General features: G+C 38.3%; 1 protein-coding gene across 1 annotated transcript; it reads right to left on the bottom strand.

Moving 5' to 3' along the window:
* Positions 1-182: 182 nt before the first annotated feature.
* LOC117941782 (beta-galactosidase-1-like protein 2) lies at positions 183-24,795 on the bottom strand. The gene is made up of 20 exons (XM_034866895.1): positions 24,284-24,795; positions 23,355-23,540; positions 23,014-23,082; positions 22,453-22,548; positions 21,510-21,618; positions 20,918-21,010; positions 20,642-20,722; position 20,531; positions 17,794-17,858; positions 17,425-17,509; positions 14,896-15,039; positions 14,284-14,364; positions 12,334-12,440; positions 7,803-7,949; positions 7,448-7,519; positions 6,972-7,050; positions 6,727-6,814; positions 4,150-4,264; positions 2,947-3,063; positions 183-2,408 (listed from the first exon to the last, which is right to left on the bottom strand). Exons 1-20 carry the CDS (start codon positions 24,385-24,387, stop codon positions 2,322-2,324), a joined length of 1,926 nt encoding a protein of 641 aa, XP_034722786.1. The 5' UTR covers positions 24,388-24,795; the 3' UTR covers positions 183-2,321.
* Positions 24,796-25,444: the final 649 nt, after the last annotated feature.

Here is a 25,444-nt window from a genome sequence, read left to right as displayed (position 1 = left end):
TTTAGTGTATACACATGGATTTTCATACAGCTCAATAATAGGTTAGTGCTACCAACACACACACACACACACACACACAATTTTCTTTATAGCAATGTTGTTGATCTAAGTTCTACTTGAGTCGTCATCATCTGCTTTTAATCTAAATGAATGAAACCCACCTGAAATGTTTTTAGCGCTGAAACAAATTAAGAATCCAAAATGTAAAAAAAAAAACACTAGTGTGTAAAAGACTTCATTTGAACACTACAGGGTTTTGAGAAATTGAGTATGTTGTATATAATTTAACTGAACTGAAACTAAATTCCCACTCTCATCTTCTGAACGTTGCTCTTGTCAAGATGCAGGAAAGCAAATGTCATGTGGCACACAGGTCAGCATGTGGTTGGATTGGTTGAATAAGATTATGTGATGTTACTCTCTGTTGTGTGTCCTAAAGCAGCAGAACAACTCAAAAGGGCTTCACCCTTACAGATGACGTATCAAGCAATATCTAATACTAACAAATAATTAGTCTACTAGAACAACTTAGTGCAGTTTATTCCGTATTTAATGTCAGTTAATGAGCATTACCCTCTGAGGGGCTTCTCCAAGGCACAATACACTTTACATAAGTCCTCTCTTTTCCTCATCACCAATGTCCTGCCCCACCCTCATGTGATTCACATTTTATGCATGTGACTCTTAGGTTGTTTATTTGCCACAGCAATTGTGTCTCAGAGAAAGATGTTAGTTGAATCAAGAAATAAATAACTGAGAAGAACCTCACCTGTGCTGGAGTGTTGTGTCTGTACACTGGACGTCTTTACACTGTGTGTTGTAGAACTAAGTGTGTTTAGAACATCTGACATTGAATATTTTCCTGAATTCAACAATGGTTTAATAAAACGTGTGTCCAGTCCACCATTAGTTATTGGTAACAACTTCACAACGTTATTGGTAATTGGTTTTAAGCTATAGTGATTTACTAGCTAGCTACATCAGGTTGCAACTTTAACACAGAATGATCATCTTAGCTAGTAAAGACTTTAGTAGGCCAGTAGGCTTTAGTAGGCTGTTGAAAGCTAGCTAGCTGGCTAGCTAGTACGATAGCTGAGCCAAAAGCATGTGCTAATCCTTTATAGGTATGACTTTGTTTTATTATTTACATACATGGCGAAAGATAGGTTTCAGTGTAAGTAGCATTCATACATTTACAATAAGTAGGAAACATCCAATAATGCTAAGCTAGCCAACGCAAATAGTCCAACATTACTCATGTAAAGTTGTGCATGTAAAATTGTGAGTGAAATGTTATTTTAAATCTTACCAGTTTACATAAAACCTAATTTCAAAAGTGGCATGTCGACCATGTACCATTTTATGTCATCTATTGAGCTAATGTTACTTTTTAATGTTAAAAAAAATAGTGTTAACTGTTTGGTTGTTCAGTTAGCTACAATGCAACATTTAATAACAGCTCATGTCTATATAAGATCTACTGTATGTGGTGTCATGCTTTAATTGAGTAACTAAATCCCAAACTTAAATCTTACACTTCCGTATCTCATTAAGCTAACTTTGATCTCATCTAGACATCTGGTGCAAACATATCCAGGATTTCAGCACCACAGGAAACCTGACACCACATTTAGATTACCTATCTATATCGTACAATGCTACAGTATGTTACAATGCAATTTTGTTAATATACACTGCTTAGTCTTCAAATGTGACAGAACAGCTACTGTTCCTGTGGCATCTATCATTAAAGAAATTAATTAGCACTAGGCACCACAGATGAGTTTTCAAAAATGCTATTCAAACACAGTTCTTGACTTCCCTTTATGAGTTCACAGCATATCATGAGAAAGTAAATTTGAAAAGCAGCCAGTGTTATATCAAACAGGCCCTTGGTGTGCAGGATAAATAAAGCTTTTTTGGCCTTACTGAAACAGAGTTCTTTTAACGCAGCCTGCAATTTATAAATTAAGACTGTGGGAGGAAGATATTTTACAACACTTTATTCTAATCAAACACAGTTCAATGGTCTCGCATTATGAAGTTTTAATGCAGGTTAATGATAACGTTACGAAACTGAACAATAATGAATCAAAAGAATGTCATAAATACAGTCACTAAATGAAAAAAACGGTATGGAACACTGCTGTGTCGGTGTGCTCTGATAGGACACAAAATAACATGTTCACTGAATGATGTGTGCCACTTTTGGGGGCATCAGTGCCTGAGTATACAAAGCTTGGGGCGATCGCCTCAATTGTTTTCTCCCCAGCTAATCTCCCATCATCCTCCTCTCTTCATCCAGGCTCCAATCTCTATCCTCACTGGACATCAACAGTCATGCCATAGTCCGGACTGCTGGCAAACTGAATCTTCCCATCTGTTTCCTGCTCTTCAAACACTATGACCTGTAATAAATTAAAAAAAAACAGCTTAGCTAAGGTCATAAAAGGACAGTACGTGGGTGGTTAAGCACCAATGTCAATGTCTGCACAGAAAAGAAAAGTTGGGAAAGGCAAAAAGGACAAACAGAGTAGATAGGCTACAGTAGATGTATAAAGCCTTTTCCAGAAACTGCTCCAGCCCAACAATATCAAGCTACAGGGTGATGACTATAAGTTGCTGTGCACTCTAACATGTTGACCTGGGAATCAGCTTTAGGTTTGGCATATTAGTGGAGGTGAGTAAAGGAAAAAGAAAATACTCAGAAAGCATGTACATCTGTGACGTTTATGCACATAGTGGATACCTTTTTTTGTTAAATAACAACATACAGGACTAAAGGCACCTTTGGTGAAACGTTACCAGTGCAAGACAAGTGTTCCTGTTCAGCGTTGTACATCATTTTGTGATTAAGTCAACAATGCTAAAATATACTAAAGGGATTTAAAAGCTTCCCAAATAATTGAATGATAAGCACATATAAATAAGATAAAAGTACTGTACCTGGTTGTCCCCCTTGTGAAGCCAGGGACCTGGGACATAGAGAGTTTGCTGAGGACCGATGGACCAGTAGCGACCCAGATTCTTGCCGTTGATAAACACTACACCTTTGCTCCAGCCCTGTGAACACAACCAGTGTATGTTCACCATGACAACAGGCAATGCTGAATAAAGACAAGAAACATGTTGAGGACTACCAACAACAGATAGCAAGCTTTTGTTTCTAATATGATAAGCCTATTTTGCTTAATAGATCTTGAGCCTTTGTTAATTGCAGCTCTTTGCTTCGCTTCTCAACCTCCAGTGTCTTCACTTTGAGCTTCAGCAATGGAAAACTGAGGGAAAGTTACAAGCTCTAACCCCCCTGAGTGATGTAAAATATAACAGCAGTGTAAAAAGGCCCTGCATTATTTAGAATGCATAAAACCTGGATCATCAACATAATGTCTTTTTCTTTAAAGACCCTTATAAGATGTTCTCTGTTCTCACTAATGAAATAAAATTGTGTAAATACATCCAGAAACTTAAAGGTGAACTAGCACAAAATATGACTTCTGAAAGAGACTAATTTAGACAAAATAATGACCAAGCCAAATCATGCTGTAATATATTAGTCTTTCTGAAAGGGATATAATAATGAATATTGTAGACTAACATATAACAAAGATCAAATGAAGAAAAATATGAACATATTCACACTGAATCTTAATTTTTAGTCAAAAGTCCTACCAGATCAACAAAAGAGAGATTCCTATGTATATTGTCTATGTGGTGAAAACTGCTTACAGGACCAGAACTGTATGAATAAATATCAGTCCTGTGCTGCCAAAATTGTCTGGACAAATCTCATAATAATAAATACTATCTGGCACTTATATACTGTATGTGAATTATGAAATCTATGAAAGTACAGCTTGATTTCTGATCAATGTAGAGGAAGTCAAATGTCAGATTTAAAACATGTGCTAACTTGATTTTCAATGTGAATCTATGAGAGGTTGTGGAAAATAACAATAATAAACACCAGTATATATACAGTAATATTATCAAATAATAAAGCCCTGGAACCAAATATGGTACTATCCTTTTTTCCAATGTTCCATTTTTGGTTCCGATTTTGTATTGAGGTATTGATAAACTTGATGTCAGTCTATAGTTTGTAGTGCTGCTGTACTGGATTGCAAGCCCGCTGGCTGTAAAACTCACAGGGAGCTTGATGAAAGTGTCTTTAGGAAAACTGGTCACATAGAGTCTGGCCTGGAAAAACCCTGGGAAGGAGGGCCGCTGACGCATAGACATCCAGTGGCCTGAACTCTCAAGTCTGTAAAAGGAGAATACATTGCATAATGCTTTTCATTTTGCTCAGATTACACTCTTCTCTAATGTATTGCTTGGATACAGTCTTATGCAGTTTTTCCTCAAAAACTCAGTCTTCACATTTAGGATGCAATAGCATTTGGCATGTACAAATAGATTTGGATATTCCACTTTATTATTATTTTTATTATTATAACTATAATTATTATAATATATATTTTATTGTTTTAATGTGAAATGAAGATAAAGGCATTCTATTTCATTCTAGGTGTTCAGCCAGTAGTACACAGAGTATCATGTCATTCGTATTAATATGCCTACAGTAAATGTCAAGTAAAACTTTGGATATGGATTGCAAGGAAACTATTCTGAATCACTATCTTTGTTTTAGCTATAGGTTTTTTGTCCTCCAAGTACATTCTAAAGGTTGCCATGATGGAAGAAAAAAATACTTCCTCAGTGATTATGCTTCTTTTAGTGTTTACTAGCACAGGGCTTCAGGCCTTCTGGACATTTCCAAGATGCTGCTGATGTTAAAAGATTTTTTGATACAAAAATGTCTGGAAGATATATGTCAATATTGAAAAGTACAAAAACAAACCTCTGAAGAAACTAGTTCAGCTAATCCTAGTGACCTTAATGTTTACGTGTTCAACAAATGTGAATTGCCAGTAGCGGTTTTTGGCACAGGCGAAGCGGGCCCGTGCAGCACTTTTTCATGACACATGAGGGGTGGCATGAGCACTTTAAAAAAAAAAATCCTCAAAGCGGTTTTCTGCTGTATTATCTATCACTGCACGGTGTGGGGAATTGGCAAATTGGCGCCCCTGCTTGCTGAGAAGGTGCAGTGCACAGAGAAGTTGTGTGGGAGGACAGTTCACCTCTAGGTCGAACGGGTTGCTGGGCATAGTCGGCGATACTGTTGGTAATCCGCTAACACTGAGCACCCACCAAGCTGATCGCAATTATGTGTCAGTTAAATGTTTCATCTCCAATCCTATCCTGAGTTTACTTTACGGCTTTATTATCGAGTTGATAGGCGTGTGTTTGTGTCGCTCAGGATTGTACTTAGTCTGCCAGTCACTGTGGCTCACAGAGCTTTTCAAAACTAAAGTTGGTCAAGTCTGAGGTCACCGGCCTTTTCGTCAGTATCAATCACTCATTAGGGGAGCAGATTTCATACAACAACATCACAGATGATTCTGCATCAAGGAAGGCCAGAAAGGTCAGGTTTTAGTTTGGGTTTTCTGTTCTTAGTGCAATAGTGTAATAATTAGATCCTCTTTAGTGTGTTTTCACATTTGTGTGATGAAGGATTTGTGCTATTTAGAATACATATTCTATATTTTATTTGTATACTATTCTTAATATTTTATATTATTGTTGCTCTCTGCTCTTGTTACATTTTATATTTGTAGGATTGTATATATTTTTGGCACACACATATAACAACCTAAATGAAAGAGAAAAAGAATTATACTTCTCAATTGCACAAATCCTTCATTAGAACATTTGAAAAACACACTTAAGAGGATCCAGTTACTTGACTATTGAAATTACAACAGAAAACACTGTTTAAGGTGCACACTATACACTTCCAACATTTTTAAAAGGCAATAAACATAATTCTGCCCAAAACATGAAAGTATAAGTTATCAGAACTTAAAATAAATAAACACTATAATATAGTAATTCTGCAAAATTCTGCATATTTGTGTATTTTCAATTTAGGATCTCGCCCTGGGTGTAATTCAATGAAGAACCGCTACTGTGAGTTGCATACAGAATGTAATCAATATAAGAAATATCGACACATAATAAGGAAGGGTTGCGGAAGAGGTTTGACTTAAATCTTGTGTCAATGGCATCAATGCTTCATGGGATTGTGGAAAAGCATTTTAATATCAATTGCAATTTCGATTAAAGTTTGGTCAACATATAGCCCTTAATGAGTCTGCAAAAATAAAGTTAATCATTATGACGACATTTTTAAAAATAGGCTACCACACAGCTGACTCACAGAAACCAGTTTCCCGTCCTGAACATGCAAACTATCTGCTTCTGGGAGAATTTCTGAGTCTCAAAGTCAACAAGTTTTGGCAAATTCTGTGTCACATAAATACAGTTTTAAAATCAGCTTTTTATCTTTTTGGTTTTGGTACACACCTAGGTAGGCCAAAATGTATTGGGAAACTACATTGCGAGGGGCCGGATTTGGCCCGGGTCCTTGAGTTTGATACATATGCTCTAGAACATTGACAACAGCAAAGATATTCACTGACTCCCGCCATGTGGTCTACCTACTGTACCGTTTAACATGAGACACTGAATTAACTGTGGTTGGGCAGTGTTTTGAGTGTTTTGTTAAGCAGGAAGATAATCAGCTGTATTGAATCATGAAAAGGTGAACTTAATGACAGAAAAACACAAGCATGTAGGAAACAAAAATAATTGTAAGACACAAACCTGTTTACGAAGCCTGGCTTCATATCCAGACTGCGAATAATGAAGTCACTGAGGGGGCGCTTGTTTAACTCGATATCTCCCACAAGACCTGGAAGGTGAGTCAAAGCAGCTTTCAGGTTTTTTTATGGCTCTTAAGATACTGCTATTAGATACCTTTCCATCAAGGTATCTAATTAAAGAGAAATTTCAGCTAGATGTTTGCTGACTGGAACTTCTACAAAATCAGTTTACACAACACCTCGTACCTTTGCGCTGGTCATCCAGGGTTTTCCCATAATTCACTCTTCCACAGTTCTCAACCAGTAAACTTAGAGTTCTTTTTCCCTTTCGGTGGAAAAATACATAAAACATGAGAGGTATTACGGAAATACAGTAGTAATTCCTTAATTGAAAGTATTTAACACAAAAAATCCTTTCACCTTGTCTGGCTTTAGTAAGTAATTAGGACCGATCTGAGTCTGCACATTTCTGTAAGATTGAAGTTTTGAACTTTTTTAAAAATGTGTTGAAATAATCGGTCGTTTGAATGTTTGGTGAGGGCAATTATTACTGGGACCTTGCTGCCAAAAACAACTATCGGCATCCCTTGTAGCTTTTACCTGCTGTTCAATATTTACAACTTTATGGATTTAAAAGGAGCTAACAGCAGACTAGGTCTTTACTACATACAGAAAACAAGAAGACATGCACGCGCACACACACACACACACACACACAGTACCTTCCCATCAGGGAGTGCAAGTTCTTGGGTCTTATAATCCAGAACACCAACAAAATGTTTGTCCACGAAAACCTCGGAAGAAAAACATATATTTAAAAAAAATGCCACATCAGAAAGTATTCTTGTTATTACTACAATTAGTAATTCACTGAATTTTAAATTAAAAAAATTGAAAACTCCAGGCTCCCATGTTTGATTTTAACACCAGAGCAACTGGTAGCAACTTGAACTTGTTAATAGTACTCCACACGTACAGTACAGTGATCAGGGGTGTGATTTCTAACAGATTACAGCTATAAAAGTTCTCACAAACATTGTGGATGCATTATGTCGGCGTCTGTCCTCTTGTCTTTACCAGTGCTCTGTCTCTGATGTTGTTCTTTGAGTTGAGGATTCCTTTGCTGGTGATGGTGGTCTCATACAGCGTGTAACCGTAAGACTGACCATTGTTGTTGTTGACAGGGAGATTCTCCATGTTCAGCGGCCTCTCTGACTTCAAAGGCTAAAAGAATTAATGTGCATTAAGAGCTTAATCAGAAAATCATGATTTTAAAGATGTTTTCTTTCTTTCTTTTTTTACATGAAGTTTTCTGTATTTAAACATGCAATATGTAATTTTCTGCTGCTAGGGGTTTCTCAATCAAAACAATGCAAGTAAACACAGGCTTTTGACGTCGTAAAGTGGCATTATGGAAGTTGTGGTTTAAATTGTTTAACAGAATTGCCAATTAAAATATATCTGTACACAGATGGGTTTATCCATTACAGTTTTATCCGCGTTAAGTTTAGTAACGCTTATTGATGTCATTCTCATACAATAGCTGCCGTTTCCCCCACGTAATGATGTATTCTTGATTTGATTTGTATTGGTAGCTGGCTAGTTGACCAGTTAGCAAAAAAGTAAGCAAACATTAGGCAGCAGCTAAAAACACCAAATTGCAATATACTTAATTTCAGTATTTATCAATGTCTGCATAAGTTTGACAGTGTGTACCACGCCTCTCTGAGATTTATTACAAATTGTAAAAATCTAACCCATCATTGTGAATTGTATTCCAGAGTGGGATGGCCATCGCTGTCAAACAAGAGATCAGGGCATTGGCATATTTTTATCTATAAGGCCATGCTAGGTCTGTTGTCCGCTCTCATCCCGACTGAAGTACCTTGGCGGCGGAGAGTGAGGCAGAATAACGAGGGTGGGATAGCTGGCTAAATTAGCATTTGATTTGTCTTCTATCTATAGCTACAGCTAACGTTAACAATAGCGGACAAATGTAATCATGGATTAGCCCAGTGCTGTTTAACGTTAACTTTACCTTGATTAAAACAATTATACTTAACGTAACAAGCGTGTTGATAACCTGATAACCTTATAACCTTCCCCACCAAGCATTAGCAAGTCAACGTAGCACATAACGTTAAACTGGATCGATCTATATTGAAATATATCAATAAATAAGGTCTCTGCTTTATTACTGTGTTGTCAGTGGCATGTAATCCATGACGACATGATGCCGTTTGGCAGAAAGCAAGCTGTATTCGTATACTGAGTATTGTTCTTTCTGTGACATTGTTTCATTTACAATTATTCTCAAACGTATCAACTGGTTTCCCGTGTTTTGACGGAAGTTAGAAGAACCAGTGGGGTCAAAGGTTTTATGCCACTGACAGGCAACTAAATGAAATGGCCCGTGTCATTAAAATAAAATAACAGATTTCTCTGGGTTTGAACATTGTTAGAAACATTTGGGATAGTGTACACAGCTACAACAAACTATATAACATAGGTATAGTTTTTTTAGACATTTTAACACAGAAATGGTACATAGTGTACCTTTAAAGGGAACACGCAATATCGAAACCACTCTCAATGCAGATGTGATCGTATGATTCCCACCACACAATCTCCCACTTGCAAGATGGCTTCACCAAAAGTGACAATTTATCAAACCTAATGAAGCTTTCCTGTCTGGTGTTCAGAGCAATTCTTGTTTTCAGCAGCCTTTTTTGCATTCCCTTAGGAGGTGCATTATGCACTCTTCACAAGACAATAAACACTCCCTGCTATGACACAATTAACCACGTACTGAAAAACACAGAGATACAATATCAAACTCAGACATCCCACTCAGTCTTTCTGAAGCCTCTAAAAATAAAAACGCTCTTTTTAAACAAGTGTGTGTGGCTGGTCAGGGGCAACATAATTGTCGTCTCAGAGGGAAGCAAATTATTGCGACGGTGAGTGAATAATTAATGTCGTAAGTGAATGCCAGACGTGCTACATCTGGTTTGAATATAAATGCCCCTGAAGAGCATGGTGTAAATGGCTGAACTATATTGGTAGACATGAACCTGAATAGACACATTGACACCATCCAAACAAGTTTTTAACCAATCACTTGGCAAGGGAAATTTTCTGTTGAATTCTAGTTCCACAACAAACTGCTTAAAGTCATTAAGCTAGATCATTTGGTTGCTACTTGTCCCTGAGCAGGCCACTAGCGCAGTCAGGAGAGCATGTCTTGTTCAGGGGCACCTCATCAGCAGTTGTTCATTAACAGAGGAGTGTAACCTATTTAATTCCCTTCTCAGACTTCCTCAATAGATCCAGGGGATCAAGCCGGTGGTGGACAATGGCAGCAAGCTCATTTCCCCTTACTTTCAGATTACCACAGCTACGTATGCTTTACCAGAGCTTCAAATTTATGTATTTTTTTAAAATACAGAAATGAAATGATTTTGTACAGGGGTTTGGTTTATATATTAGAGGAGCACACTAATTATATGATATTAGGGGCATTACAATTCTTCAAATTCACAATTCAATTAGCTTATTATTGTTTTCCCAACAGGGACGACAATACCACAACAAGAGCCACTAGATAACAAAAGGGTACTTTGCAACATCAGTTTGAGATTCTATAGGTTTTTCTTAGTGACGCAATTTAGTGCACTATTAATTTGAAGATGTGTTCCAGAAGGCACCACGGAGTCCTTTTAGGAGCGCACATGCTTTACCTTTGTTTGTTTTTTTACATATTTATCTCGAATAAAGATAAAATGTTGCCACACTGGTGACTTCAGGGAAAAAGTCAAACTGCATGCAGACAAAAGATAAGTTAACATTCACCTGTGTCTTTAGCTGCATGCTACCAGCTGCTAAGCTAAGCTACGCTGTGCCTGTTCTTTTTTTTGGGACGTGTACAAGTAGCCGGGTGTGGAAAGAGAAAAAAATATGTGGGGGGGGGGGGGGGGGGGGGGGGGGGGGGGGGGGGGGGGGGGGGGGGGGGGGGGGGGATCGCCGACCCTGCTTCTGATTTTGAGAAACTGTAAATGGGTAGGTAAAAGATGTAATATATTATATCCAGGGTGTAAAATTGTAGGTTTGACAGAAAGTACAGTGCATGGACTGGTTATCTGTAAGGGAGTCTATAGGTTTGTGCCGATGGACAATATCATATTGTCCATCATGAAGGTTGACTGGCATCAAGATGGAGAGCCACCATCGTGATGCCAATGTTTATTTTTCAAAAAGAATTCCTGGGGGGCATACCACTAGAACCCCCTAGGGAGAGTCCCCCATCCCCCTACACATGACAAGTACCAATTTAAACCCTGAAGGATAATAATGTTGAAAGAGCCAAAGAAATTGCTTTGTACGAGGCAAAATTTGGGTTGGCTCCACCAAATCTAACTCCAAGGTTTTTGGAAAAGTTGGCAGCTCTGAACCTATTTGTAACGATACAGTCTCTCTCTCTCTCCCCATCAGTATAGTAGCTCGCTCTACCTGGCCTATTAATGTATCAGCATGCGGTAAGGTCATGGGTTGCGTCTCGGCTTGGACACAGCGGTCTCCAGCGAGAGAGAAAAGGCGTTAATGTGGAACGCTATCACACTTTTCTTTATCCCCTTATTGGACCAACTGTGGATACTACTGTGTGTGTGCATCAATAAGTAAGTCTGATGGCGATGTTATGTAGGAGTTATGAAAGTACGTCGGCAACGGCAGGCTTATTCACAAGGATGTTATTTTATGTTAGCAATTATTGCACAATTGTTAATGTGCACTGCAAGAGTTATGTTTCTGTTTATTGAATGCATTATTCAGTGAAAATATAACAGAGAATGTACTTTAAATATCAATAATGATGGTTTATTAGGTTATTACTGTCACTCTGTTAAACATTCCACTGTACTGTCGATACACAGAGCACTGATTGTGTGTAGACGGCACCGTGGTTAAGTTGAAGTAGGTCAAGTTGTAATGTGCTGCCCCCACCAGCGGTAGCATGTGATACTGTCTATTTACAGAGCGCATTTAAATGTATGTCTGATCAACTGCCAATTAGGGGACGTCATCCAACCCTAGTAAGCTAACAATGACTTGTTCGAAAAGTACCTTTTCTTTTTCTTTACTTCCTCGTCAACAGTTGCTAATGCTGACTCTGTGTACATCAGGATTATCTTCTGCGAAGGACGGATTGTGCAGGCAGAATGGATCGTGTACCGACAATCTCAATAGGGATGGGGAACTTGTGGTACTGTAACTGGTTCTGTAAATACACCTGTCCTCGGGTCGGTATGGTCTTAGGGAATCAGAGAATTGCATGTGTTTGCAAAGGCTTTTTAAGCAGTAGAATCATTTTTTATAAAGTACACAGACCACAAGGGACTGTGCACATCCACTGTGCACATCCACATAATTAACATCAAATGCTTTGAGTTTATTTGATTGGCTTTTGTGTATTGCTTATGCAGTAAATACACAATTTACGTATTACTGTTGTCTGTCAACAACCTTCTGACTCTGTTTTGAGCATTGGTGCAGGGGGACGTTTATTATTTCTGTGCCTTCAATTTTGGCACTATGTGCATCTGTGGCTTACCTTGTCAGTGAAATGCAGACTGTCCCACAGAGACAGGTGCTGGTGTATGACAACAGGCTGGTACGCTCTCCTTTCCTGATGAATGGGCAGTTCAGGTAGAGGTTGGGCTGGAAAACAAGGAGGTAGTTATTCTGTCTGTATATGAATTTATTTTCATTTGCTCTTTCCTTTATTTGGCCAGGGGATGCAAAGAAGTCCACACAAAGGACATTTAAACATGAGGTACACACTGCCCACATGTATTTACTTTTGTTCTTAGGCAGAAATCTCTTAAAACTTGCCAAGGTAACTGTTGCACCACCTGGTAACGTATCACACCTGAGAGAAAGAAAGAGGGAGCCAGAAGAGGGCTGTTTTACAAATAATTGTAAACCATTTAAAGTGTAGCAAACCATAGCAAAGTTTTTTGTGTACAGCTGGTACTAAGAAAAAGTGGTGATGTATTAAGTGTTTGGCCTGTTTAGCGTAACCAGCAAAACAACAGAGGAGAAGTCTTCCTCCTCTAAAGCCTTTGAATCACTCGATACCCATCATAAAAGTGACTTGTCTCTAGGAAACTGCTTTTAAGGCTCCTTGGTGAGCCTTTTGCACTTTACATCAGCATCCAGTTTTTGGTCCATGTTGCAAAACAGTCTCTTTACAACAATTAACAGTGGTTATGCTACCCCTCACTGCTTTTAAAGGTGTTTAAGCATGCGGTGACACCAACAGACCCTCTGGAAAAGGCTTGACACCATTTCCTATCACCAAGTGGTAACATCTGGATCACTTAAGGAAAGCTTTAAGGATAACGGACAACATATTTCTCCTAAATGGCTCGCTTACAAGCCAGTGCCATTGTAAGTATATATAATGTGTCAAAGCTGAGAGGGGAAGATTGTCTGTTCAAAATACATTTCTATAAAACTATGTCACTGGATTGGAACAAAGTCCATATAATCCCCAAATGTCCCTATAATCCTGCATGGAAGAGATTGTTATTTATTTGTCATTTGACTTTGACTTTCCTTGCAGAAGATTGTCAACTGATGATTACAAGAATAAATACGTCAAATCATAAACTGCTTTAAAACTAAATGGGTACCATGAATAGTGACCTGGCATACTGCAAATACACAGACAGACTGTGTAGTGCAGATGTACAGTATGTGTAGCTGGTTTAGGTTTTATACTGTATTTTTATAATTTTTCACAGCTTTGTAATAACAAGACAAACCCCAAAGCATAAATGTCATAGGCCTACTTTAGAGCCATGTTGTTGACAAAGATTTTTGACAAGATATGCTGAATCCATGCCAGGTAATGCAAAAACAAAACCACAGGAAAAAGACTAACTGACACACTGTACATGATTTGACAACCAAACAATAAAATTATCTAATTAAAGAATTGTGTCATGTGTTTATAGTTGCTGAGCAGAACAAAAGCCTTCTCAGACTTTCAAATCGAGGCCATTGCTCATTGTTCAGCAGACTACAAAACATAAGGAGTATTCACGCACATGCAGCTTTTCAATAATGGCGAAATAATGCAAAAATTATTACTTTGTTTTGCTGGATTTGTTCCCAGCTTGCCAAAAGCTACATTTTCAGTTTTGGACACCATCCCCCCCCCCCCCCCCCCCCCCCCCCCCCCCCCCCCCCCCCAACAAAAAAGCCCTGGTTTGCAAATAGAGAAAACTGCAAAAGACATAAACATGATAAAAGGCCTAGAATGTAAATTTTGCAATGGGTGTAACTGAGGGTCTTTGACCTGGGCAGAAATCTCACACACATGAACAAACAAACACAAACCCATATTTAGCGCGTGCTTGTAAATCATATGCAAAGTTATCCTACTTTAGCCAACAGAGAGCAGGTTCTACAAGGAGAATTAACTTGAGTGGGGATATGAAAGGAAAGGGAGACAAAAGATGTGGGGCCTGACTCAGCAACAACACACAACACTCACCGTGGTAGTGGCTGAATAAATTCCTCAGAAGATGGTACTTGGTGGTGTAATCCCCAGCCTCAGATAATGGAGCATCGTAATCTAAAAGATAATGCGCATCAGAACAGCGGGCTCGGGAGCCGGAGACAGGCAGGGATGCCTGTTACTGTGCTCCCCTATCAAACATCTTGAGACAGCAGCGGGCCGAGACACATTTTAGGGTTATCTTGACAAAAAATTGAGCCTTTTTGAGACAAAAAGGTAAAAGGCATTCACAGGAGGAAACACAGGTATGATGACTGCTGAAGGTCAGAGGTGGTCTTCCCTTGCTGGGGAGCTGTTTTCAGAATTCTCCTCTTTTCTTAAGAACGAGGTCATTACAATGTTAAGCACCCTAGAGGAGGATATAAAACCCAATTGTACCATCTTTAATTTACATTTTCCCGTGCATTTTATTAGGCAATGAATTCATTAATGCACACTGCATATTCAAATTTCAAATCAGCCACAGTTTAGAGGCTCAGGAGTTGGGATAGCGCCATCTACAGACAGGGGAGTTCTTCTAACTCACAAGGAATTTTGTTAATTCAAATGTTAGAAAATGCAGATCACAAACAGATTCACGACACATACCGTAGCTGGTGACCATAGGTTTAGGTGCTGGCATTCCAACAGCAAACGCTCCACTCATGAAGCCAAAATTTGTCCCTCCGTGGAACATGTAGAGGTTGACAGACATGCCCAGTTTAAGGATCTCTGTAACCACAGGTATCATGTCTGTCAAAAAATAAAAAGACAATTATAATTTAATACTTTTTTTTTTAGTATAATTCTATAATTTTTCTGATTTTTTTCTAATGTAACAAGTGAATCAAATAATAGCAATTACAATGCTGCACATTAAAACCCACAAGTGGCAAAAAGAAAACCATATCCACTAAACTTCAGCTTTAACAAGCCACTTTATCAAGATTCATATTGCCCTCAATTCCAAATCAATTGAAACATGTGACAGACCTCAGCTCCAAATATAATTACAGGTTACTATAATTTATTACGGGGCAAAGCTCGCACCCATAAAAAATTGCCTACCTCCTTGCCCAAATTGGCTTCCTAGATTTGCAGCGAACACAGCAGAGCAAGTAATTAGGTATTTAAATTGGACTTTAGCAGTCAAATTGGACTGACTTTAATGGTTTGAATCAAGGACATGAGCCTTAATGAATAACAATTGAGCAGGGTGAGTGACTGAGACAGACACACTTGGATTCATGGTGGTGGCACTAGCTGTGACCAACTGCTGGGTGTGTTGCAGTCTACAGAGCACTGAACTGTCAAGGACATGAATCCCCTCTGAATATTCCAGCGATCATTTCATAGCTGTGACACTTTCTGGATGGCTAGGCTCTTTTTTTCTCCTTTCCATTTCTCACTGAGGAAAGAAATACATAATAAAGCCTTTCATTCTCAGAACATTTTTAAGTTGTGGATGGCTGCTGGGAATGACAGTGAGTAAAAAGGAAGCTTGAGGCTCTGCACTGTTTGAAATGGGATGTTTCTGAGAGCACTCAAGATGGTAATAGCAGGGTGTGTGTGACTTTCAATAATCTTTACAATTGTCAAACAGGTGTTTTGATGAATGCATATTATTCATGCATATTTTGCATTATGCATATGGAAAACATATTCACTGTTAATATTTATTTTTGTGCAAAATGTATAATCAAATCAAGTCCTTTCAGTCAATGATTTAGTCCATAATTGAGTCCTAGCTCATCATTTTTTCTAAATATGTGATATGAATATTCCAGGTGTTTTTCAAAGCAGATCAAATAAAGTATATTCTGAAATCTGAATTCTGAAGTTATTTTTTTTTCATTGTTGTTTTATTCCTTAAGGATCTAAATCTTTCTACCACTACAAGTGGGTGCTATGATAAGCAGTCCTGCCAATGGTTTCACACTATTCTACTTGGTGCAGTAAGGAGCCAAAAAATATCGCAATGCACCAAGAAAAAGAAGAAGCATAATAGTGAGTAATCATGAACACTGTCAATTTGATTTCAAATTCTCCCTAAAATATGCTCTGCAAATGTTTTATGAGGAAGAAAAATGTGTTTAACACTTTTGTTAGTCCACAAGTTAGTACACACGTGGATGTAAACCTAACTTTGCCCTCAGTCTGACATATTTGTCAATATTTTTCAACTTTTTCTATGTTTAGATGCAGGCAGTTAAACATTGCAGCACATGCAACCCGAGAAATACAATCCATAGCTGAAAATAATTAAAGTGTACAGTTTTTTGTTCCCGTCAACTGAAACCTCATTTAATGCAGCTAAGGAAAAGACAGTCCTAGTGCGTATCCGTGTGTCTGTGTGTGTAGCTACAGCATAAGTGGATACAGTGGAAGTGCGTGAGATGAATGTGACTACTGCAAAGTGTGACACCTTCACCTGGGTTCAGTACAGTCAGTGAGAATCAGAGGAGCACATTTTGGAACAATCCTGTACAAAGACATGTTAGAAAAATCTGGCCTCAGAACATCAAGTATGTGGCCCAGAGACAAAGTCGAGAGGATGGGACACAGACTCTGGTTCGTGATACTTGGCTCACAATCCACCAAGCATGAATGGTATAAATCTCTGACAAAGCAACAACACAAGGACGAAATGACCATATGCTAGGGTGTACATCCCAGCTGCACTGAGTGGGCTCTGTGCCTCTTTGTAAAGGAACAATAACATTACAAAGAGGGTCTTGCACTCAGTCTGGAGAATTTATCTAACACAATCTCCAAAGCAGTGAGCTTGTCCATACCCTGTCTTTCCCCTGGCACAAACTCTGTTTTATTCTTAGCAAAAAAAAATGTTTGTCTTAAGCCTTTCTTACCCTAAGACACTGAGACTCTATGTTACCCTCAAGACAGTCTTTTTTACCTTCACAGGGTCTGTATTGGCTCACAACACAAAACCTGTCTTACCCGTCTCAAATTAGCCAGTATTATCGACCCTCTGTACAGAAAGAAATCGTTTCACCCTCAACAAAGAATCCATCAGCAAAAGTCCTGTCTTTCTCTCGCATGAACACCTGAGTCTTGTCAGGAATTCTATAGCTCTCTCTCTAAAGAACCCCTGTAAACCCAATTCTAAGTTAGTCTTACCCTCAGCTGTGTACACATGATGAAGGTCCCCCCAAAGATCGAACCAGCCAGACCAGTACTCCATCACCAGCTTAGGCTTGTTAGGCTATTGGGAGGAAGAAAAAAAAAAGATTAAACAAAAGATATGTCTGAATGTTCTTTCGGTAACTACTTTATTGTGCTTACACAAACCTTGGATAAATTATCTAAATAAAGATAACCTTTCATATGATATATAAATATACAGTGTATTCTTTTGATTTTAAGGTAGGTAAGTAACCCCAAAGTTTCACTTGGATTTAACTGGGCCATCTATTTATGGAAAGAGCAAAGAACTGCTAACGTTTAAGTTTGATCTTTGATTAGATCAGAAAACACTTAAAGACTCACTTGTATTCCATCAAGATACTTGATGTCATTCAGGTTGAGTTTCTGGAAATTGATGGTTTCTAGTGCTTTAGATACAAAAAGGTAGAACAATAATGTTACCACATGTACATACTACCAAAGATGTAGAGCATCAGTTCAAATTACACCAAACAGAACTTTGAGTTGTTTTGAGTTGTGCTTAGACTAGAGATGATCTAATACTATTTTTTGCTTCCGGATACCAATTCTGATACCAGAACTTGCGAATTGGCCGATACAGAGTACTGAAATGATACCAGTCTCATATATTTTAATGATGTTTTAAAAATGGTATCCTACTATACCTATCCTATACCATCTGGCCCCCTAACCCTAAACCCCCTAACCCCTAACCCTTTCTAGAAAGACAAAGCTTCTCTCTGTGTTGCGAGCGTAGTAAGGGCCCAAATGCAGAGAAGGCAGCAGGCAGGAGAGAGCTTCACAAGGGTTTATTAACAAAAAACCTAAGTCCACAAAAAACACAGGAACTGACAACAGCAACACAAAGTCCCAAAATCCCCCAAAAAACTCCCCAAAAAGGTCCAGGGGGGAAAGCAATGCAAAAACGGAACGAAGGCAGGGGAAAAACTCACTGGGATGAAATAGGTACGGGAACGGGAACAACACATGAAAAACTCCCAACAGGGCGACAAACAGCACAGCACAAAGAAACACAAACGATCTGACAGGAGACAAAGGGGAATACAGATAGGACTGCATGATTATGGCCAAAATGATAATTATGATTATTTTGATCAATATTGTCATCACGATTAATTATCACGATTATGTGTTGATTTTAACCAAAACTAATTTTGTCACAATTTTGTAACTGCTTTCACGTCCATATTATGCTACATTCTTCTTATGTTGAAGGTGTATGTTGTATAGACATACAGCTGCAACGCATTAAAATACACATTAAAATTAGCTATCTGAAATAAATAGCGTAGAAGAGGAAAAATATTACTCGTGCCCTATGAGCTAACAGACACTAACTAGCACCGACTAACATTGGTCACTACTGTTACAACAGTAAACAACACAGACGAGACAAAATGTTGCTTTTACTAGTCATCTGGTAAACTTTGAGACTGACGTATAACCGACTGCTTACTGATGAATTTTCCTCACATTACTCTGTCCTCTGTAACTGTCTACATCTAGAAATTAAGCTGCGCAAGGCAGGGAACAACTCTGACTGGCACATGATCAGTGGTTTACAGAGTAGTAGATTGGCTTTGCAAAAACCCGGAGCGTTCTATGAAATTACAGATTAAAAAAAAAAAAGTAAAAAGCTCAATTAAGCAAATTTGATCGTGGGAATTCAAAATCCTGATCGTGATTAAAATTTGATTAATTGTGCAGCCCTACATACAGAGGTTAAATACAAGAGGTAACGAGGTAATGAGGAACAGGTGATGCATCAGGTGAATCACATTAGGGCGGGGCATGACAATCAGACCAACAAGAAGGAAAACTAGAGACAAGACAAGACAGAGACCAACCTTCAAAATAAGAACAGGAAACGGAACATACTGACACTCAAAGGGGAATACAAGACAGACTACCACACAAGACAGGGGAGGAAACTAAGACACAAACACGAGGAGACAAGAAAGGACCAAAAAAAACAAAGTAGGAGAAAAAGAAACCAAAGCACAAACCCAAACCCTAACACTTTCTCTCCCCCTCACTCTCTCTCTCTCTAACACTTCTCTAGACAGATAAGTGAAAATCTCTCTCCCCCTCTCAGCCCACCAACCCTTTCCTCCAGCAGGAGGACCTAGGGATACTGTGGGGGAGGAACTGAGTAGTATGCGACGGCCCGCACACACTTTTGGTCTCCATTCAACTGCACAGTTGTCGGAAACATGGGGAGATCCCCGGGATCCGAACATCACCTAGTCCTAACCCTAACCCCCTAACCCCAAAACCCTAACCTCTTAAGGTTAAGCGGTTAAACTCTTTGTGAAATATGAACAAACACGAACAATGAATGCCACAGAACTTTCTTTTATCATTCATTTCACAGTCCGTTCAAACGGAAAAAGAGCATAAATAAACTACTTTAACGTAGATTTTCTTTAGGGCTTTATTATGTGGTATCGGATCAGTGTATAAACTCCAGTACTTCTCGATACAGATAGTACTTTTAAGCAGTATTGGAGGCGATATCGATACACTTCTCTAGCGTAAACCCTCCCAAGCTTTTTTTCTTGTCTTCAAAGAAGTATTAGCAGGTTGAGATAGCACCTTAGACTTTCATAAAAAGCAAACTTCTCTTCAAATCACAACGTTCTCTGGTATTAAAGCTGTCTAACATAAGCTTCTGCATTAGGAATCAACCAATGAGGCATTACACTTTAACTGCTCACCTAACATGCAAATCAGGATTAAGACATATTCATTCATAAAAAAAACACCCAGAGGAGGGTTTATAACTACACTCTGGAGGATCCTGGCCAGCAATTATGATGATGACAATGCATGGTTTACAATGATAATAAAAACAGAAATACTCTTCATCTCAATGAAGAACAACCTAATTGTAGATTTAAGGCAATGTTTGCTAATGCATGTGCATTCAAATAGCATATGTGTCAATGAAAATATTTTCATATTGCAGCATCACATGTTTTTGCCACTGTACTTTCAGAATCACACAGAATCCTGTGTGTGTATTTGTGAACAGCAGCTGCCTGACACCAAGGGCCACCCTTTGGCTAAGACCTCTTGCCGTTGTGCAGCCAACATACTGTATGTGTTAATTTGTTCGGGTGTGTTTGCATATACAGTCTTGTTTGTCTTTCAGCCCATCTGACAATACCTCCTTGACTCCGCCATGCCTTAGTCCATCCCTGTTGTCTGAGGTCAGCAGCAGCTCTGTGATGCCCCTAGACAATAATGCCTGGAGAGAATAAGGATTATGGAGGCAACTTAACAAAACAGTGAAAGTAGTTTCTGAAATAGAATTGACATTTATTCTCAAATTGAGTGAACAGAGGAGTGAGTAAAGGACTACAGGGAGGACAAAGTAAATAAGTGCACTCTCATCTAGGAGCTGACAAGCATTGTCCAAATAATATACAACTGCGTTTCTTACCTCTTTGATGAAAGGCATGTAATCTTCATCTCTAGCAAAGGAGCCATATTCATTCTCCACTTGAACTGCTATAATTGGGCCACCCTTGGAGTACTGCACATTAATTATGTGAAAAGAGGACATATATTAGGGCCTGGCAGCAGTTCTTGACCATTCCCCAATACAGCTGAATTTTAAAAAGACTGTGAAATGGAAATCAGAGCTTGTTCAATGATGCATGGCGCTGATACAAAAAAGAAGAAAATATGGGCTGGGAGGACACAAGTTGAACTATTTAAGTGTTTATGGTGCATTTTATTGTTAACAATGGTTAACATAATAATGAACAGCTGCTAGTTGTAGCAGTTTTTAGGAGGTGGTAACAGAAAAATTGCAAACAGAGATGAAATTTGATTGTGAATATAATGATTCTATCTAAAAAATTATATAATATTTTTGGGATTGGATACTTTTTAATTAACTGGCAGACGCATGCATGCAACCATGAAAACTCTAATCTAAAAAAAAGCTTGTCTATTTTGAGCAAATATGAAAAATGTTTTCGTCATAATTTAATTGAATATTTGGTCTTGTATACTTTTCTAGAAAGTACCTGATGTGGAACAACTTTCTTAATTAGTTGATTAAAGAAGGAGTTGACTGCAGCAGTGAATCCTGGGTAGGTTGTTCTTAGTTTCATGTTTCGATCCCGTAGCAGCCAACTGAAAATAAATCACAACAAAACCTTTAAAATGTCTAAAAAGCCAAATATCACACAGATTCCTCAAAGTGCTGTGCTGGGAACTGTCTTTAGGTTGTTTTTTTTAAGAATATAATCGTAACAACCTAAGCATGACTATCATAAAGAACAGTGCAGAGGAAGTCATGCTTCACTGCATGCCCCTAGAAACACTCTGTTTTGATGATTATCAAATAAATATTACCTCAACCCTACATTCCCGGGAGGCAAAACTACTCCAAAAATACCTACTGCCAGTCTTTTCCCCTCCAACTTTCACCCCATTATCTGTTCAAATCTATTTTGATTACAGGGCTAAATGAATTCATCCTTTCAGGGAGCTATGCTTGTCAGATTTAATTATCATTCTCTCTAACACCTCACTAAAAGTCTGGTAAATCATCAGTGACTTTCATCTGAGTAACATTAGGGGTTACTTACATGATGCTAAATATCCTGTTTTACACTGTATGTAAAGGCCTGTTGTCTTTGTATCATATATGTACAACACTGTAAGGTGGACAAATCTCATCAAGACCAATTACTGGTTGTGTAGTGTGTAGCAAGACGTCTGGTGAAACTGGCCAAAGAGATGACAGAGAAAGCACACTTGAAATAATTCAGATAAGTAAATTATTTTCACAAGTTGAATGGATTTAGCCTGCAGCAAAGACACCACTAAGAAGCAGATTATCAATTAATTTCCAAGCCAGTTGAAAGGGTTTCTTTAGAAACCCATTGGCTATTCTAAATGAATGCTTTACAATGTATGGCTGTAGGGCATATACAACAGATAACACCTAATTGTGATTGTTACCTGGGTAGTCCCCCTAAATCCCACTCAGCGCAGATGTACGGCCCTGGACGTAGAATCACCCAGAGGCCCAAGCTGGCTGCAAGGCGGAGGTAGGCTCTAAGAGAAGGATAGAAAATGTGCAAAAAAGCAGCTGGCAAAAGGTTTATTTTTTACAATCCATGAGATCAATACAATTTAAAATGTTTACTACAGCAGATATAAAGTGTGGCCAGATAGTTATAATCAAAGCAGATGTTTAATTGTTAATTATATTTCATTCTTAAATATATAACATAATTCCTTTTCATTTTAAAATCTTTTTGTTTTGTTTTGAGGTAACATGTGCTTCCAGCACTAGACTTGACAGCATGCAGCTCATTTGGTGGATCAACGCCAATTTATCAATGCATCAAGAAGCACTCATACTGATTGAGTGCACAGCTAATTAATATTAATTAAAAAAAAAAATTCTCCGTTCGCTGCAGTATCAAATGATCCGAGCCTATGAACACCTGAGCCCTTCTGCAATGCAACAGTGCCATCTGCAGGAGTCTCAGGAGCATTCCCTTCATCGTTCCTTACTCTAAATCTAACTGATCCTCAAAGTTGAACACCCCTCGCTCAGGCTCATGCAGGTTCCACGGCACGTACCTGAAAACAGAAATAAAACTGATGTTTTTTTATGTGCTTTTAGTATTTTAATGGTAATGGATTTGAGTGGTTTATAAAATTGCATTTGATACTTGTAAAAATCAACTACTATTTCCCTTTTTCTTATTACTCGTGAATTCTGCTCTACTTTACTCAGATTTTATTTGGTCTGTATGTTATCTTCTACAGAAAAACCACAATGTGACATGGTTTATTCTCGTGCTTTAAGGTACAGTGTATTCAACCAGCAATTCATTGCAGTTGGAGCTTACGTTGTGAGAGTATTGAGGCCACAGGCCTTCATCTTTAGCAGCCGGTCCTCCCAGTAGCCTCTGGGGACACGGAAGTAGTGGATGGACCCCCCCAGGATGCGGAAGGGTTTTCTCTCCAGAGTGAACTGAGACGAGTTGGCCATCAGACCCTCCACACGGCTCATTCTTTCTACATCAAGGCGATTCCTAGGGGGCAAAATACAGTTTACAACTGAAAAAGAACTAGTACAACTGGATCAAAGGCCATGAAGACATCTGAGACATATATCTACAGTATGAAGCACACTTGTCAACAAATATGCCCATGAGAAACATATTTAAACCCAGTTGCACTCAGAACTCTGTTCTCACTGCATTTGAATGTTAACATACCAGGAGAGACACAAACTGGGGCTAAGAAGGTGCTCTTGGTCATCTTGCACAAGGCTAATCTAAGGATATGATAGTTTATGGCTGATTATCCTAAAGCCATTTGATTTTGACAACTAATCGATTTATAATATTACAGAGCTCTCTTCCAAGTATCTATTGACAAAATTCAGCATATTGATACAGCAATAACATGATCCCATTCTGATCAGCAGAAAAGACTTACATTGAGACTTCCATGGTGATTTGACCTCAAAACAGGATAAAGTGAATCATAAAGTGACAGGTAACTTGTTATGTGTAAAAGTTTGTCACGTTCAGAGTAAACAGTTCAGCAAGAAATTTGGTTGGTTTCTTAAGAATAGAGCTGAGTTTAATATTATTATTATTGGAATTTATGAAAATAGCCATTAAATTCTAAGCACACACAGTCAAGTTTAGGACACCTAAATTAAGTGGGCGTGGTTTCATCCAGAAAACAGAATCATGCATGACACTTGTTAGTTGAAGTTTAGATACTTTCTGTAGGCTTATATTAACTGTTGAAATGTCTGGCTTACCTTGTAAACTGATAGGCAATTATCGCTCCTAGAGCAAAACACAGCAGGAGAAAATATCTTTGCTTTAGGGACAGACGAAGCCCAACCATTGGTAAGCGTTCCATTGGCAATAACAACACAACTTAAGCTACACTAACACGGCGAACGTCTCTTGTGTAATGCGACTTCAAGTGCATATCTTTTTCTTTCCAATGTGAACTACAGTCCCGTTATTTTACGATTACGTCACATCTAACGTTACAGGCTAATATTCCAGTTTCAAAAATAATATAACGCCAATGAAGTTGAGCTACCCCATAATGACACAATTAACGCTAAATTATTCGTATCGTTACTTCCGGGATTACTAATTCAAAAAAACTAAACATGTCTATGAAAGATGAATGTTAAACTAGCTAGTTTGACCAGTATCTGATATCACGGGAAGCTAGCGTTAGTAGCCTAGCATTAGTTGTCCAACAGTAGCCGAGACACAAACACCCGACTGTCCTCCTGTAGGGACCGTCCCGAAATGACGCTGCTGGAGAAACGAAGAACATTAGACCAAGGGTCAAATCAGCATTACGCCTCTGCTTTATTTGCAAATAGCATTTTGCGTATGCAGTGATATTATTTAATATTTTTTAATGTTTCCTTTTATAAAAATGATAAAAATGTAGCTACAATTTTATTTTTTATTTTGTGCCATTCATGTTGTTACTATGTACAATATATTTCTCAGATGTTTCATTTGAAGTAGCCAACTGTTTGTAAGGTTTTATGACAGTAACACACATACGCCTTTGAATTGTATTATCAAACATGTATGACATGCTTCAGAAGTTTTGCCCCCACCAGACATCACCCTAACATGCGAAGAATGAACCGTGCGGAGGGTCTAAAGGCTAATTTTGCGTATGCAGTGACATTATTTAATATTTTTTTATGTTTCCTTTTATAAAAATGATAAAAATGTAGCTACAATTTGCAAAAATACAATGTAGCCTATTCTGTGAAGTTGTTTGACAGCTCTCAGTTGACAACATTGTATGCAATATTTTGTCTATTTAGAACCCTTGTTTTTTCATCTTTAATTTGTTGTGGTTCCTTGTTATATGGTTTGGAACTTTCATCTCATTAATAGGCCTGATCATAACATGCTGATGTGCTCTAGAAGCAAAA

Source organism: Etheostoma cragini, chromosome 3, assembly GCF_013103735.1.
Source record: "Etheostoma cragini isolate CJK2018 chromosome 3, CSU_Ecrag_1.0, whole genome shotgun sequence".
NCBI classification, from domain to species: domain Eukaryota; kingdom Metazoa; phylum Chordata; class Actinopteri; order Perciformes; family Percidae; genus Etheostoma; species Etheostoma cragini.
The sequence above is the reverse complement of the archived record's forward strand: the minus strand, read 5'-3'. Positions and strand labels throughout refer to the sequence as shown.